Source organism: Lepidochelys olivacea (assembly GCF_965140295.1).
Source record: "Lepidochelys olivacea isolate rLepOli2 genome assembly, chromosome: 5".
NCBI lineage: Eukaryota > Metazoa > Chordata > Testudines > Cheloniidae > Lepidochelys > Lepidochelys olivacea.
The window spans coordinates 132,038,963-132,051,069 of NC_140415.1; the positions used below are offsets into that span (position 1 = coordinate 132,038,963).

General features: G+C 44.9%; 1 protein-coding gene across 5 annotated transcripts in view; it reads right to left on the bottom strand.

The window, feature by feature from the left end:
• NRG1 (neuregulin 1) overlaps window positions 1–12,107 on the bottom strand; it is a 707,499-nt gene that overhangs the window by 165,711 nt on the left and 529,681 nt on the right. Inside the window, exons 5-6 of one of the 5 annotated variants that reach the window (XM_084628932.1) lie at window positions 11,249–11,299; window positions 7,321–7,371 (exon numbers count right to left, since the gene is read on the bottom strand). The exons of 2 other annotated variants lie outside the window; for them this stretch is intronic. In XM_084628932.1, coding sequence (XP_084485058.1) covers window positions 7,321–7,371; window positions 11,249–11,299 — 102 coding nt within the window. Of the gene's footprint in view, window positions 1–7,320; window positions 7,372–11,248; window positions 11,300–12,107 lie in introns of those variants that run through there. 2 more of the 5 variants (XM_084628933.1, XM_084628936.1) reach the window with 2 other exon arrangements.

A 12,107-nucleotide genomic window follows, 5' to 3' on the forward strand; every position in this document is an offset into this window, starting at 1 on the left:
GAGAGAGAGTTTAGAATTGAGTTTCACTCTCAGCTTTGCATTTTATTGCTTGTGTAGATTTTAGTCAGACCTTTATCATCAAACACCTGCAACAATGGTCTAATTATTCCTTAGTCCTGCCTTGGGTGCAGGGGACTGGACTAGATGACCTACTGAGGTCCCTTCCAGGCCTGTATTTTTATGGATCTATGATCAGTGGTGGGTAACTGTTGGGTCTCCTCGCTGTAATGCAATTTCCTTTGCTTTTCTTGCTAGTAGCATTAAAAAAAAAAACAGAACAAGTAGAATCTCTGAAAACTAGACAGCAGGGTAACTCTATTGGCCTTAATGGTTCATTTCAAACCAAAAATGATCTATTCTCTGAATTACAGAAAAACTAACAGCGAGCAAGCCTTAATCCATTTGGAGGGTTGGGTAAGCATCCAGAAGTCAGAAGGCTTAGCCAAAAGCTATGCAAGCCTCCAAAGCTCTCAAAGTGGGTGTCAACACTGAAAAGTTACTGTAAAATTAGATTCCAGGTTTATTGTTTCCACCCTCCCCTTTCCTCTCCTCCTACTTCCCCCTCCCCGAGAGACCAGCTCTAGCTTGCTCCCTTCACAAACACAAAATATTTTTTCTTACTGCAACTCAGTGTGTTCATATTTCTGTTGGGTTCTTTCCTTACTAGCATTAGGGAGGCAGTGTGGTTCGGTGGATCAAGCCCTGATCAGAAAGTCAGCAGACCTGGGTTTTATTCCCAGTTCTGCCACCTTAGGTAAGTCACTCCCCTCTCCATGCCTTGTTTTCCCCTCCCACACATGTCTATTTAGATTTTCATCTATTTGAGGCAGGGACTGTCTCTCACTATGTGTTTATCCATCACTTAGCACAATGGGGCCCAAATTTTGGATTGAGGCCTCAGGGTTCTATTGTAATAAATTATAATTTCCCTCTTGCATCTTTTCACCAATAATAAAGTTCTGCAGATCAAACTACATCCTCACTTATACCCAGGCAACTGTTCTGAAGGCTAGAAGGCTGGCACAGGAGTTATGGAGAGCATGAGCTGGCTTCCTGATTTTTTATTACTGGTGATGATACCAGGAGAGAACCCAGTCTGACTCTAGTTTGAAGGAGTAGCAGAGAGAAAACAACTCTATTTGTAGATGGAGCAAACTGGAATGGAAAGTCACTGAGAAGCAGGGTACATGGAACCCCACAATGTAATTTTTAAAGGGTAGATCCCTAATGTAAGGATGCCCCCAGACTCGGAGAGCTCTCCAAAAACCTCCTGGCTTTATCTCAGAAAAGTCTTCTCTTCCCCATCCCAAAACTCAGTGCCCACCTGTGATAATAGGGATCTGTCCAGCTCTTTGCAGGAGGCTTCATCTCCAGCTCCTAAATCTCAAAAGGAAGACTGCATGATTAAGAGTATCCAAAGGACAGTGCATTCTGTGCTGTAGATCCTACGGCCACCTAAGGTTGCTGCTAACTTAGAAGGCAGTGGGGCTCAGAAGGATTATAGTTCAGGAGAGGGTTGTCCTAATTGAGCATCTATCTGGAGAGAAATAATTAGCAAGTGTGCAGGGGAGGTTCTTATCACACACTTTTTACTAATCTTTATGGAGGGGTTGGGTACAATTTGGAGATGGAGAAAGGTTTGGGCCTATTCTTATTTGGCCGGAAGCAGTTCACCCATCACTAGCGAAAAGCATGTGATTTCATTTACAACATTTTAATATGCAGGCTACTGACTAGTGAGACAGTTATCTTTGACAGTGTAAGTTCATATTAACACACTGTAAAACTACAATCTCCTAATACAATCAATATAGTTTTTGCTGTTTAATGTGTATATATTTTAATGGAAGCACAATTTTGAACCTGAGATAGTGTGACAGCCAGAATGCCTTTGCGTGATCTTTGCTGTGTCTGTCTGAATCTGCTCCGCTTAATATGCATGTTGGAAAATGCATTATTGCACCGTGAAAAACTGGAAAGTTGTTAAGATATCTAGCTATGTCTAGGATGGATTGAACAAATTATTATCTATGGATAGAAGAGATGAGCACTGCTAGCTGACATGTCACATCTCTAAACTGACTATTAGAGCTAGCTGGCTTTCTTTTTTTTCCAGTTGTGCATGCTCTTGGATGCATCTTGTGGAATCATTGTGGATGGTTCTCTGAGAACATCCATTCAGTGTGCAGCAGCAGTCAAAAAAGTGAACAGAACATTAGGACTCATTAGAAAAAGGATAAATAATAAGACAGTAAAGAACATAATGCCACTATGTAAATCCAGGGTACACCCACATCTTGAATACTACTTGCACTTCTGGTTGCTACATCTCAAAAAGACATATTAGAATGGGAAAAGGTCCAGAGAACGGCAACAGACATGATCAGGGGTAGGGAACGGCTTCCATATGGGGAGAGATTGAAAAAGACTGGGACTGTTCATCTTGGAAGAGACGACTAAGGGGGGATATGAGAGAGGTCTATAAAATCTTGACTGGTGTGGAGAAAGTGAATAAGGACGTGTTATTTACCCATTCACATAACACAAGAACCAAGGGTCACCCAATGAAATTAATAGGCAACAGGTTTAAAAAAAACACAAGGAACTACTTCTTCATACAGTGCACAGTCAGCCTATGGAACTCATTGCCAGGGGATGTTGTGAAGACTATAACTAGGTTCAAGAAAGAATTAGATAAGTTGATGGAAGATAGGTCTGTCAATGGCTATTAGCCAAGATAGTCAGGGATGCAACCCCATGCTCTGGATGTCATTAGCCTCTGACTGTCAGAAGCTGGGAGTGGACACAGGGAATGGATCACTCGATAATTGCCCTGTTCTCTGAAGCACCTGGCATTGGCCACTGTCGGAAGACAGTATACTTTGCTAGATGGACCATTGGTGTGACCCAGCATGGCCGTTCTTGTCATTTAGGTTTAGGAGAAAATAAAGTGAAATTCATCCAGAGAGCAGAGGGTTAACACCAGGTGCTGCCCTCCACGTCAGATCTGAACAGAGGCTGCACAGCAGGGCCATGGGAGGAGCAGCTGTGCGGAAGTTCCTGCACACCCTGGAAGAGTTCTCAGGCCTGGCTCGTCACACGCTTGCACAGCGGGCAGTGATGCATGCGGACGAGTGGACACAATTGGCAGCGGAGGACCACAGCTGCTATTTCAATCCACACAGTGGCACTCAACGACCAGGAAGCCAGTGGTGCTGGAACAATATAAACCAAACTGTAAACCCTGTATATGATGGAAACCACTTCGAGCCACGGGGTGCAGCTGCAGCCTCAGCACCAGCACTTATGGCGAGAGCTGCATTGCTGCCAGATCCTTTCTCCAGGTTGGAGGTGGCGGATTTCACCTTTCTAACCCCCCTCGCACTGCATCCACCTAGAGCCCAAATACTCTGCCTTCTCACACATTGCATGGGTTTGGTCTTTAATGAATGATAAGGCTAGAGTTTATTCCAAAAAGGCGTGGGGTTTTCCTCTCCCTTTTTTTATTTTTCAAGAATAAAGACGGTCAAACACCCAGTTAAGTAGCTCACATGGGTTTTCTGAACCAGGACTTCCCGAACAGGACTGTTGAGGATCTATTTTAGGAAAAATAAAGTTGGGGTTTTTGTGGAATCAAGGCCATACGGAAATAATTCCACTGCATCAGTACAGGCATCCCTGTGAGTGAGGAATCCTCATTATTCAGCAGTACCCTTTCAGACAAATATTCTCCCCTGAGGTTTCTATCTTTCCTTTGACTCTCTTACAGGTTTTGACTCTTTTCAAGTCCAACGTTTTCCACTGCTACTGCTCATTAGTTTGAACTAGTTTTACCCCTAGAACATCAAGGATGGCACTTGTTCTGTGTGGAAGAATGAAAAAGAGAAAACTCCTCTTCAGTTTCTTCTCTTTCTCCCAAACAACAGGCGCCCTGGCTTCATGACAGCCACCACACCCTCCCACTGTCTCTTCACAACACTTCAAGGCCTCTCACATTTCCATAAACCCTTGGACAACTCCCTGCCACCCTCATGAAGCAGAACCACCTAAGCCCTTCCCAGGTCTGATTTTCCTCTCCCCTCAGCCGCAAGCCCATCTGACTCTTCTGTCCTGCAAACAGTTCCCCCACGCTGATCCCGGCTGAGATCCCAACATGACTGGCTTCCCCTTCTTGATCCCAGCCTCTGGATTACCAGCAGGTCAAAAGTGCTCAGAAACTCTTCCTCGTGCTAATACAGCATACACAGAAATAGTGCCCAGCAAAACACTTTATGGAACATCCATTACACAGAGATCACCCACCCACTTCTCCCCATGCAGAGATTTTGCTGCAGAGCTCCTTCCTGTGCAAGGTTCTGATTATGACTGGTACTCCACTAATTGTCCGGTGCCTTATCACGGCACTTGGTCACTTTAGAATCTCACCACATTATAATTTTACAAGCAAGAATACATCTTTAGGGACACTTTGTAAAATAAGAGCAAGGCCATGCAACACAATATTTGACTGTCATGGCGATGAAGCAGAGCATTTTTACAGCAATTCTCTTAACACTGCAAAGCCAACCAAATTTTCCTTTCTGGTCTTAAGCATGCAGTTAACTAAAAGCACGTGATATCAAGGCACTGAGTTGTCTTGTTTCAGAATTACTTCTCTCTTACCAGCATCATACAGAAAAGAGTCATAGGTTGTGAGGGATTTGTTTCAGGTCACTGCAGCCCTAAAAACAGAAGAAAAATGACTTCCATTCCCTAACTGCTCAGATGACCTCAGCAGCCCTTGCTAATGATAGTGCAAAGGGCTCCAGTTACTAGTGATTTGCTCACTTAGCTCATCCAATCCTGCAGGGGAAATTCTATCACACCTAACTACAGTGACAAGAAAAATAAAAGCTATAATTCAGTTTTCAGTATTGAATAATAAAAAATAAACTTAATGGATACTATCCTGCAAGTGTAATTTACTTTGAATTTGGAAAACAAACCACCTGACAGCGCTATCATTTGTAAGTTAGTATCATCCATAGATCCTTGCATGATGAAAGAAGATATGAACAGGCTTTGACCTGAATTCTTTTCTACTGATCCAGATGAACCGTTGGATAATTACAAGCACCAATACCTACATTTTAAAAGGGACTAGTGATTTTGAGGAGGGCACCTCAATTTTTGGGTGCCAAACTTGACACACCTTAAAGAAGTGGTGAGCATCTAGAAAGTGGTGAGCACCTGCCCACTGAAAACCAGGCACCCTTAAGATGTTTCAAGTTGGGTCCCCACAAAAATGAGGCACCTAAAATCTTGCAAATACAGACTAACACGGCTGTTACTCTGAAACCTAAATTACTGGTCACTTAAGAAAATTTAGGCCAGGGCAATGTTCTGAGATTCTTTCTTGTGTTTGGCTGATGGCGACACTGCTGGTATGTTTTCTGAAACAACATCTAATCTTCTCAATGTGGTGGAAGGAAAGAGTTTATTTTACCTCCTGTGGCTGTTACAAGATTCATAACAACTACTGTGAAATGGGCATGACCCAGGCAAATCAGGAAAAAACCCTAAACAACTTCATGCCATATATGGGGGCCTAATTGTCAAACATCTCGCCTTGCCATGCCTTGTGCGTCAGTGTCTACCCACGTGCAAAGCGAATGTAAAACACGACCATTCTGCTTTGGGAGCGTTTTTTCTACCCGAGGGGCAAGGCTGTAGGGTCTACTTGTGCTCTCTCAACAGTTTTCCTGTTTAATTCTACTGACTTGAATGGAGTGACATCAGTGTGAGAGCAGAATTAGGCTGCGGAAGTCTCAGAGGCTATTTTAAATACCCAGTCCTGAGGATGCCTTTCAGGTGGGTTGTCTTTTTGCCCTGCTGTTATACCTCAAAAATGTAAGATTCCATTTATTACTCTGACCTTGCAGGCTGAAAGATTTTTGCCAGCCCCTAATTTCTTATTTTCCCTTGACACACAGTTAAAAGCACCAATCAATCCAATAGCTAGAAAAAAATCTGCTGGCATTAATCTTATTTCTCATTTTAAGTACGGAGAATATTCTGAGTTCCATGTCCAGGCATTTGGCTTTGAAAATGCCATATTATGCTCCTACAGTAGCTATTAAACATGAACTAAGGGCATCTATATATAGTTTGCTATACCGTGCAGAATACATTTTATAGAAACACTTGAACTGTCATGAGGGATCATCAGACCAATGGTCCATTCACCTTGGCAGTAGTCAGTTCCTAGCGGTTCAGAGAAAGATGAGCCCCGCCCCACCAATCGTCCTATCAGTTATACAGTGATGCCTTCCCAATGCTCAAAAGCTAGCTGTTTGGGCCAGGGGTGTCCAGTGGATGTATGGGCTTCTCAACTGTGGCCCTCCAGGGTGCTTGTGGTATGACGACTATGTGCACGTTGTCAGGAATGGAAAAGTGGCTCCCTGAGCTGCAACCTACGATGGCCAAGCTGAAGGGTCTGAATCAGCCCCATCACGACGTGGAGGATGTAGGAGAGCCACCTCCACAGCTGCTTCACACTGCTTCTCCTGCAGCCCCAGGAGCTCTCCTGGGAGCAGTCACAGCAGTTGCTGTCCCTTCCCTGATGCATCTGCTCAGCACCTCCCCCCGGCTGGCTGCCTCTGCACTGCAGAGGAGGGAGAAGAGTAGCTTTTACTGCTCTGTTGTCCACGTCGCTGCCGGAGCCCCACGAAGAGCAGGGTAGAAGCTCAGCAGGCTCTGCCTGAACCTAAGGGAGCACTCAGCAAAAATGTCTCCCCTCCCCCACACAGCCACCCAGGGCAGTCCAGGGCAGGGGAAACAGAGAAGAAACGGCGAAGCTTTAACATGAGCCAGCTGACAACAGACTTGGAAGGACCCTCAGGGGCCATGCTCCAGATGGGGGTAGCTGAAGCTTTGCACATTCCAGTACCATGTGCTGAGGAAAGGGAGGTAGGAGCCAGAGGGCTTGCTGGGGACTCCCCCACAATGGGGAAATTCCCAGTAGGGGACTTTGGTGGTTTCCTCTCCCTCTGCACTGCCTGAGTATGGCCCCTCGACCTTTCTGAAATAATACGTTTCGCCCTCAGGCTGTAAAGGTTTGACCCTCTCTGGCTCAGGTTCTGAAGCTCAAAGACTGATACAATAGCATTCACGAACACTGACACTTAAAAATATATTGCTAGTCCCAATATACAAATGGGTTGCTCCCTGTCACTTACTGTATCTCTGGGATAACTTCATTATCCACTCATGGAGCTAGAGAGGAAAATGTGTGTCTGGAGAGCTAGTTCTTAAAGACTTGAACTGTTTGTATGTACTTACAGGAGGAGGCATTAGTCCCTTCTGTTGATGCTTGTATCCCAAACACGGGCTCTGCAACACACAGAAGGTAACAACAAGGTCATAAGGAGATAACAAAAAAAACATCACATTGTATTGGAAGATCTTAAACTTATCTTTCCCAGAAAAAAGATAAAGAAAACCATCAAAGGAAAGAAAAAAGAAAAACAACTCCAGAAAGTGAGGCACTTCGAAGTCACTACAGCAAGGGACACTCCATGAATAAACAATTAATGCAAAAATGTCCTTGGAGGGAAACATAAGAAAAAATTGGCAGTGGTAGGAACAACGTTTTCAGCTGCCTGTGACAGAATCAGGGGCCAGCCTCAAAGCAGAGGGCCTGAAAGTGGCCATTCTCTTCTGCGTATTGAGCAAGGAAGTGCCAAGAGCAAGTAACTCTCTAGAACAACACCAAATGGGTCATCAAGGCTACATGTAATAACAGTTGTGCTTAGGGACTGCTGTGACTAAAAAGAAAGCAGCGCCTATGAAAGCCACCAGGTCTGGCCACATCCACAGCCGGAAGGGGGCACAGACACAAACCTGCGCAAGGAAGATATGTTCAAGAACAAAACTGCACGTAGTGGCAGCACAATGTGGTAAAAAAGAAAGACTGAAGAAAAGCAGACTTAAGCGGGCAGGAGTGAATCACAATCTGTAGGACAGGTGAAGCAACCAGTTCTGGGAGACATATAATGATGGGGTAGACTTCAGAAAAATTACTGGAAGCAATTAGTGTACGGAAGCAGGCTAATGGGTCAATCAAACCAGGCCCAGACCTACTGAGACAAAAGGTACGAGGCCCAAACGCATGCAACAAAACCAGGGCATGTATTTAGGAGTTGCAGAAGATCTACCCATCGAGGGTCTGGCAATACATAGTGTAACACATGAGTACAGTAGTCATATGCAAAGGTGTGCAGGACAGCATCTCAGCTAGAAAGTAACAACACAGAACCCATGCAGAAAGAGGACTTTACTTGTGGTAGCAGTAGAATACCATGCAACCAGTGAGAGGAAGACAGAGCCAAGGAATGCCCAGCATTGAACAACAACGCCAAGAATGTATAGTGAGGTTTTTGGTAGACCATTGGGCAGAGGTTAAACACACTGCCATATTCCCAGTAGAGATCACAGGGTCACAGGGTGGGTCACAGTAGGTACACCAGATGAATGAGATATTTGTAGCCCATTGGGGTTCGAGAATAAGGCCGAAAAGGAATAATCCATGTAGAGGGAAACCACACTTGAAGTTAAGGTGACTCTGCAAGTTCCTTCAGCTCCAAAGATACAAAAGCAACACTCCTAGGCAACCGGATGGTGGCAGTCTAAACAGGAGCACTGTACACTAGTCCATCTCCAATCAACAAAGAAGATCTAATGTGCTCATCTGTATTGCAGGGTGTATGAAATTGCAGGGTATTCTGAAACAGCTAGAGGATTCTGTAATGATTTACAGAGCAGAAGTAGCATAGATCCAGGATTAACAGCTTTGTGGGTATGTTTGGATGTACAAGAGCTGAATAGAGTCATCCCGACCCATCCCGACTCCATACCGACGTAAGATGATCTCCTATGCTAAGTGGCCAACACTCTATTCAGAATTCTAGAGAGACAGTGGCTGGAAACAGTCCCTTGATAAGTAGTCATCAGATTTATGCACTTTAATACTCCCATTGGTGGAAAGTAGTTTTGATATTTACTATTTGGCATTAAATCTGCAAGTGCAGTATTTTAGCAGCAAATGTCCTTTTGAACACCTCAGAGACCACATCATAGCCTCTGCCCCAGTCACAGCAAAGAGGAGAATATTCCTGTGCAGAAGCAGGCAGTGGGAAGAACACAAGTAGCAAAAACGCAGTTTATGTGAAGAAAGAAGCGCTGTGTACAGGTTTTGTTCTTACATCACAGGGGGTGAGGAAATGAAAGTGAAGTGCAGGCAAGGGCCAGCATGACACTCCTCTGAACAAAACTGGCTCCAGTGCTTACAGGAGCCCTTGCTATTAACTGTTTGGTCTAACATGTCTCAAGTGAAGCAATACTGACAGCCACACTGAGAACATGAGCGAATCCTGGATCCTCTGATGGGCATTTGTTAGACCCCAGTGCCAAGATTTCCCAAGCTACCACATACAGAGATGCATCAAAGGACAGGCTGCAGGCATGCTCAATGCAAATTCTTGTGGTCACACTTTTCTCCTTGATCTAGCCTACAAATGTTGTCATCTCAGACTAAAAGAAGCCTTTGCCAAAAAATAGGTTTACCATATTTGAACATTCAAAAAAGAGGACACTCCACGGGGGTAGGGGGAGAGGGGGAGATTTGCTTATGCCCCCCCCCCGCCCCGCCCCAACTCCACCCCTTCCCCACCCCTATTCCAACCCCTTCCCCAAAGTCACCACCCCAACTCCGCCCCTTCCCTGTCCCACTGGACCCCTTCCTCAAATCCCCGCACCAGCCCTGCCTCCTCCCCTGAGCGCTCCGCATTCCTCCCCCTCCCTCCCAGCCATGCAAAACAGCTGTTTCGGGGCGCAAGCGCTGGGAGCTCGGGGGAAAAAGCAGACACTCTCTCGAGTAATCAACATTCACTTTCTTTCTCGAATAATCAACATTCACTCTCTTTCTTGAATGCTCAACTCTTCTTTGAGGAAAAATAATAATGGCAAAATCCCAGACGTTTTTAGATATTTAAAAATTCCTCCCGGATGGCGATTTAAGAACCAAAAAGCTGGACATGTCCGGGAAAATATGGACATATGGTAACCCTACCAGATATGGCATTCCAGAAGAGCTAGCGAGAGACCACAGTCCCTTTGCCAGCCCGGATCTGTGCAATTTCGCAAATCCGTGGGATGTATGTCTTATCCACCCCAGTCTACAACTTCCTCAGCCAGACATGGTAGGAGAGACATGACCATTTATAAAGTATCACTACAGTGTTATATTGACCATCTACCATACAGGGACCATTCGTAAAGTAACACTAATTTTTTAATTTTTTTTTAAAGCAAGACAATCCAGTCTGAGTGCCCCTGGAGCCTAGAAACACGCCCCTCATACGCATGGAACACTTAACAGCAGAGCTGTTCAAGGGCAGAATGCTGAGAGGGACACTCACACCAATTGGGCTACACACAGAAGAGTTCAGAACAGACTGAAACAGCCTCAAAGGTAGTAAAAGCACACACCAAGAATACGACCTGCATTCATGAAACCTGCAGAAGGGCAGTACCAGACTGCAGATCCGGTCAGGTTAAGCCACCCATAGGAGAAAGATAAATGAGGTGCTGGTGACGTGATCACACAGGTCGTATGGAATCACTAAGGGACAAGAAAGTGTCACTATGAGCTAGCCAGGAACCTAAGTGAGCCACATAGCCACCGAGGACCCACTCTTACATGAATGGGAGATAATCATCGTGTAGCCTGCAAGGAAACATGAACATATGTGACACTGCCATCCTACAAAATGCACATGCACAGGCAGAGAGTCATACACAGCTACTTGCCAGTTGGAAAGATTCTGTTATGGACCAAGTGTAAAGATGTGTTCCAGCAGCTGAAGTGTTACTAGCAACCTATAACCCAAGAAGAGGTCAGGTGAGCCGCAGCACGCTGAGGGTTGCAGTGAACGACGCAGGACAACGTATACAGCTCAGAGACACTGGAAGTTATGCTTAACCCCTTCTTTAATTGTTTGCTAAAGAGCACCTCCACGTTAAAGGATTAAAAAATAGTTCAGGCCTATTTTAAAGTCACCAATCCAGGGCCAGTATTCAAGTCACTCTCACTCCCACATAATGGAGCTCTGGCTCCAGGCAAATTGTTATATGCAGAATGAGCTAGAGAGAGCAGACCTAGGTCTGAAGAACTAATTTGAGAGAGACGAGACCACTTAATTTGACTTACGTGAGGAAGTTTTTGCTCCTTCTGTTGATACGGGTGTCTTGCTGGACTGCTCTGTAAAACATAAAAGGTAACAGGAGGTTACAATATGGTTTCAGAAGATCCTGAACTCATCATTCTTAGCAGTAAAAGCCAGTTTATCTGTTAAGAAAGGACTGGCTCAAGAAAAAAATTAAAGCTCTAAAAAGCAAGCTCAGACTTCAGCCTCAGGGGGGCAAGGATGCCTATGGCTGTTGACTGTCTACTAGCAAAATAGCTTCCTGGGGGAAAACACAGGATGATCTATGGCTAGAATGACCCTGTTCAAGTCTCTCATTCTCATCTGGGAATAATGGATCCATGGCAACTGAGGAAAAGCACACAAATGCCTGTATTTATGGAGCAGTTCAATGAGTGTATTGAGTCCTTGTGCTTCTAAGCAGTTGGATTTTGCAAAGAAAGATTTCTGGTCATCCTATTTTACTTGTTCATGAATATATCCAATGGCATCCTCCTCTACTTCATGGAAATCTTCTAACTCACATGCACAGCCAACTCCCACTCATGGTGGAGGCGGAAGACTCTGCTTTGGAAGCCAGCATTCATGTTGCGCAAAAGTGGAGTCAAGTTGTTGCTATACAAAAGTCCCAGGGAATGACTGCTCTTGGCATAATGCCATAGGCTTCTCCTCACTTTGCTTGTTGATATAAAAGTCGGCGGCAATGGTACATGATAGAACCAGCACTTAGCTCCTTGCTAAATGATTAGCAGAGTGTCTAATAAGTAGATGGATGGCTTTCCGTTAGAGCGGGTTTCTGTGGGGACCCAGAGCACTGAACATCCATATCACAATATGCTATTGTGTTGTCTGGCTGAGTAGAAC